The sequence below is a fragment of the Capsicum annuum genome, chromosome 1, assembly GCF_002878395.1.
Source record: "Capsicum annuum cultivar UCD-10X-F1 chromosome 1, UCD10Xv1.1, whole genome shotgun sequence".
In the NCBI taxonomy this organism is placed as follows: domain Eukaryota; kingdom Viridiplantae; phylum Streptophyta; class Magnoliopsida; order Solanales; family Solanaceae; genus Capsicum; species Capsicum annuum.
In genome coordinates this window covers 16,278,445-16,283,825 of record NC_061111.1, presented here as the reverse complement: position 1 = coordinate 16,283,825, position 5,381 = coordinate 16,278,445, and the positions used below count along the sequence as shown (strand labels likewise).

At 34.6% G+C, this 5,381-nt stretch overlaps 1 protein-coding gene across 1 annotated transcript; it reads left to right on the top strand.

Moving 5' to 3' along the window:
- Window positions 1-1,628: 1,628 nt before the first annotated feature.
- On the top strand, window positions 1,629-4,572 carry LOC107873384 (NAC domain-containing protein 71). The gene is made up of 4 exons (XM_016720223.2): window positions 1,629-2,364; window positions 2,896-3,173; window positions 3,265-3,567; window positions 3,663-4,572. Exons 1-4 carry the CDS (start codon window positions 2,208-2,210, stop codon window positions 3,927-3,929), a joined length of 1,005 nt encoding a protein of 334 aa, XP_016575709.2. The 5' UTR covers window positions 1,629-2,207; the 3' UTR covers window positions 3,930-4,572.
- Window positions 4,573-5,381: the final 809 nt, after the last annotated feature.

The following is a 5,381-nucleotide window of genomic DNA, read 5'->3' as shown; positions in this document are numbered from 1 at the left end:
TTGCATAATTTTATTATTATTTCAAGTAGAGTTGAAATCATAAAATTTACTACTAATTTTTGAGGCTTCAAATTTTGCGGGCTAAAACAAACATTTTACTAGTCTTACTCTTAAACACACCCCGATTATCAATGTATCTTAACATATAGCAACACGATACTATCTTACTTTTTAGGTTTCTAATTCACTTATTACTAACAGTTACTTGGAGTTGGGTAGTTACTAGGAGAATAGTGTAAAATTGCTTGTGTAGGGATAGTATGGGAAAAGCAAATTAGTTCCATCACATCATCAACATTGCTGCTCTGCTAATTCTTTCATCAATTCTGCCTATAACATGCTAGGGATTTAAGGTTTCAACTTTACTAATTGAATGTGAACATCAAAAAAATCAAAGTAGAGTTTTCCACAAAGTTGTACTCTTTAGTCACTATAAAAAATAAAGTGTGAGTAATCTCATTAAACTCACACTTTAAGGACCTTTTCCTTTTTAACACTGGGCCATATGATGACACAATCACTTCCATTAACTATTAAAGGAGGAAAAAGAGGATTTGTCTGATTCATGGTGATGTGGAAGGTGTAGGATGCTTCAATACTGGGGCAAAAAAGTGACCAAAATATTTGGAAGAAGACTCGATATATAACAACAAAGAAAATTTCAAAAAATAACCATTTAACATTATGAGTCAAATCAAATCAAATAATCCATGTAATTAGAAGTTCATGGGTTTAAGTCGTTAGAAATAATCAGTGGAAGAAATGTAAGGTAAGATTGTGTATAATAGACTTTTGTGATTCGATCCTTTCCCGTACCCCACGCTTAGCGGAAGCTTTAATGTACCTGTGTATAATAGACTTTTGTGATTCGATCCTTTCCCGTACCCCACGCTTAGAGGAAGCTTTAATGTACCGAATAATCTTTTTTTTAGTGATAAATCGAGGCATTAGATGTTTACAACAAAGCATGCAAACTTATATAATTAAATGAGGATAGAATACATGTTAATCAATCACAGTTTAAGAAAAGAGCAATTCGATTCATTAAACCTCCTACTATGCATGTGATTCAGGAAAAGGCCGAACCACAAAGATCTGTGGTATACAGTCTTACATAGCATTTATGTAAAAAACTATTTTTCCAACTTGAACTCGTGACATTTTGATCACGTGACAGTAATTTGACCAGCCACTTCAAGATTACTACCCTGCTTAATTAACTATAGTCTATGTATAAACACATGTTATCCACCTACTGACTATTTTGCTTGGTGTTTTACACTAAGTGCTTGAAGTGAGCATAAATGTCAATCCTAATGATTCTTAAATGATGACAGTTTATACATGAAATACATTGTATTTATTGATATAATATAAATATTGAGTGCGAATAATTTTTTTTTTGTTTGATCCCATTCCATTGCCTGCAAAAGAAAGTTTAACTGTCACTAGTGCTTTGCTTAGGTAGGATATAACTGTTTCCAACTTTTCAAGTGTGAACTGATTTCTAGTTATTGTTTTTGTGCGTGGGGTCATTGTTGTGGAATTTATGGTAGCTTCAGACAAGTTACAATTCTTTCGGTGTTCATATTTTTTGGACTCTTTGATTCTCCATACCCTATAAAAGCCCATTTAACCCCCTTTGCTATTACTCTACACAACTTCTCTTCTTTCTTCATACTAAAAATATCCTCTATTTGCTTACTGTTTCTTGATTTAGACCACTCTTAAGTCATCCATTTTGTAACTTTTGACTTGTTTTAGGTTCTTAGTACTTGTAAAAATTTAATTTTTTTGAGTTATTTACTAGTGTGTCTGGTGGGGGTGTTGGCAAGAAAAATAGTGCTGAACCTTATTTTTACAAGGAAGATGATCTTGTTGTTCCAAGAATACACTTTGTGGAAATTTATTGTAATTCTTGAGACAAAGTTTAGTGTTGCTAAAAGCTTTTATTTTTGGATTTTCCAAATTTTCAATAGATATAGCTGTGGCACTTAGTTAAGTGGAAAATATTGCTTCTGGACATTTCTTGAAATCTTGAGTCTGCTCTATTGTACAATATATCATTGTCGTCCGGCCTTTCTCTGAACATCACACATAGCGGAAGTGTTACTGGGCTGCCCCTTTTTTTTTTTTTCTGCCTGCTTTTTGTATAGCTAGTTTTGGAGAAATTTCTTGTGTGTGTGTTTTTGGGATATTATTACTTCATGGCAGGAACATCACTGCCTCCGGGATTTCGATTCCATCCAACTGATGAGGAATTGGTTGGATATTACCTGAAAAGGAAAACTGATGGACTTGAAATTGAATTGGAAGTTATTCCAGTCATTGATTTGTACAAATTTGATCCATGGGAGCTTCCAGGTATACATTCTTGATCAGCATCTGTTTCGATTTGTTCGTCTGATTTAGCACAAAGTTAAAGAAAGACTTTTGAATCTTATGGTCTTACGATTAAGATACATAGAATGTACCAAAATAGTCTTTAATCTTGTGATCTTAAACATTTCACGTGGAAAGTTAGAATCACAAAGTTTGTTAAAAAAGGAGAGTAACATTCTTTTTGAAACGGAGGGGGTACTAGAATTAGAACTATGTGTTTGAAGAAAAATGTGAAACATACATTTGTAATGGTGGTGAGATGTAAAGCTAGCAAACTGCAAAGTTGTTGCTTTATTAGCTTATCTTGTTTGTTCCTTTATTATCTTTACCACATGGATTGTTCTGTAGGGACATATGTCTTTTCACATTTGAGAAAGTTAATTATTACTGTGTCTAAATTATCAGTGAGAAAATCATGTGTAAAGCAACAGAAGTTTCTCATTCTTATTGGTTCATAATTGCTTACTTTGGGATGGGGAGTTTGGGATTCTGATATCTTTTTCTTGAATGCAGAGAAATCTTTCTTACCTAAGCGTGACCTCGAGTGGTTCTTCTTCTGTCCTCGGGACAAGAAGTATCCGAATGGCTCAAGAACTAATCGAGCTACTAAGTCTGGATACTGGAAAGCAACAGGGAAAGACAGGAAAGTTGTGTGTCATCCAGAAGTTGTTGGCTACCGCAAAACATTGGTTTTCTATCGTGGAAGAGCTCCACTCGGTGATAGAACAGATTGGGTAATGCACGAGTATCGCCTCTGTGATGATGCTACTCAGGGCACTCCAAGTTTTCAGGTAAACAGAAAACTCTTCTGATTTACTAGTAAGTACCACTCGTAGTAGAATGCAAGAAAGTGATCATATTCTGCAACTTACTTGTCTCCAGGGGCCTTTTGCTCTTTGTCGCGTCATAAAGAGAAACGATGTTTCACTGAAGACGAAAGATGTTCAGGGAGTTAAGCAGGTTGGATGTAGTTCAACAGCTGGAAGATTCACCTCAGTAAATGAACCAATTGCTCTCTCTGATGAAACGCCAACTCAAAGCACATACATGAGCAACGACAGCAATTACTCGACTCCTATCACTTCTCCATATCAGACAACACAACTAGGGGATTATGAGTCTGCAATAGCGGCCAACTCTGCAAACCTCTGGATGCCCCCTTCTATGATTCTTGATTCATCGAAGGTATGTACATTCTATCTTTCTCTTCTTAGCTCATTCGATCAAGTTTCAGTCGTGCTATTACTTTTACACTGACACTATTTTGTGGCTGAATATAGGAATGTCCTCAGGGACAGAATGCATCTAGTTACTGTCCACAGTATGACTTCCCGAACATGACTCCGTGGCAGCCTAATGAGTTCACATCAAATTCAACTTTCCCGGATTTTAGAGGGGAAGTTGAACTTTCTGGTGACTTAAGTAACTTTGGCTGCATGTCCCCGTACTCGATTCATGGAAGTTACATGGGGTTTTACGGCAACGAGGACACGGCATATGAAGGTTTCGATCAGAACAACTCATACAGGAATCCAAATCACTTCTGAAGATGAGAAGGCAACACCTATATAGTGGATTTTGGGAGTTTTTTAATTGGTAATATGAGTATTATGATGTAAAAATCTTCTATGAAGGAAGAGCTCAATGCAACTAAGTTTGTTTTCGAAATAACTTAAAAAAGTTTTTCTCTGAGACAATGGTTTTTAATGTTTGTCTTAGAGTCATTCAACTTTACAACATATTTGAGTCTAGTCCCCCGAAACAATTCTAAGCACAACGTTTCACATTGTTACCGAAGAATGAAGTACCTAGTAGCTGTCGATAAAGGAAAGAAGACTTCCATCTCCAAGTTGAATTCAGACGCAGCTCCCTTCTTTTTTGGGGGGTGTGAAGCAGTGTCAAACTAAAATAGCCAACACGCATTAGCTCTCTCTGAGATGGAGGTGATCTAGCCGCACCTTCCAGTACAGCTACTTTGTTACGACTTCACTCCAGTATAAATTATCAGAGTATTTCTTGTAAAAGTAATGTTTGAGCTACTTTAATTTGCAAGTTTGAAATGCATTGTTTGTACTTTGAATTACTTTATCACATATCTAATGATGTTTAATACTAAAATCTCCTTCTAAAGTCTAAAGCAACTATTGAATGGTTGCAATGTCAAACACTTATATAATGTATCTTCTTATCTGAATATTGACTTATGAGCGTTTCCAATTCCTCTTATTCAGACAGAATTTAAAATCTCAAAATTACATTTCTTATACGAAGGAAAAAAGAGCTTAAATTTGACTATTTGTGCACAACCAAAATTTAGAAGTCAGATTAAATGACACGCTTATGTATTATGTCTACATTTAAGCATGTTCAGCAAAAGATTTTCTTGTAGAATCAAAGAATAAGAGAAGACTATAAGTAACAATCAAGAAAAGGATATAAGAAAGTAAAGCTAGAAATGTTATGAAAACTTTACTGGGCACAACTTTTGAGTTTTAAATTAAGGGCTTTAATTTTAATGGAGTACTAACTTTCATCTCACTGGCCCAAAACTGAAAAAGAACTTTTATCTCTCCAATTATAATGTGTTCATTATGCCAAAATCATTTGATCAATTATTAACTATCAAGATTCCATTTAATTAGGCACTTCTCCAATTTTAATGAAGTGTAATAACATTATTGAATTCTGACTCTAAATTTGAATGATCACACAACATTTTTTTTTTTTTTTGAAGAAAGTTGAACTTCAACACAAGTGTCTTTTTTTCAATATCCATATTTGTGCCTATTGAGTTAATTATACAAGTCTTTTTCTGTAGTAAAAGTAATTTTTGACCTATTTATATAGTATAATTTTCTTATGAAAGATGTTCAACAGAACTTTCTTTATTTTGTGTTATTCTGCCATTGATTTTCATGACTCGAATCCGACACAAGCGCAGATAGATCCCAACCATCTCACCTAAGTAATATTCACAATGAACTTGATAACCCCACCTT

Coding starts and splice junctions, on each gene's coding strand:
- LOC107873384 (XM_016720223.2), top strand. CDS start 2,208: ATGGCAGGAACATCACTGCCTCCGGGATTTCGATTCCATCCAACTGAT. Junction 3,174..3,264: donor AGGGCACTCCAAGTTTTCAG/GTAAACAGAAAA, acceptor ACTTGTCTCCAG/GGGCCTTTTGCTCTTTGTCG. Junction 3,568..3,662: donor TGATTCTTGATTCATCGAAG/GTATGTACATTC, acceptor GGCTGAATATAG/GAATGTCCTCAGGGACAGAA.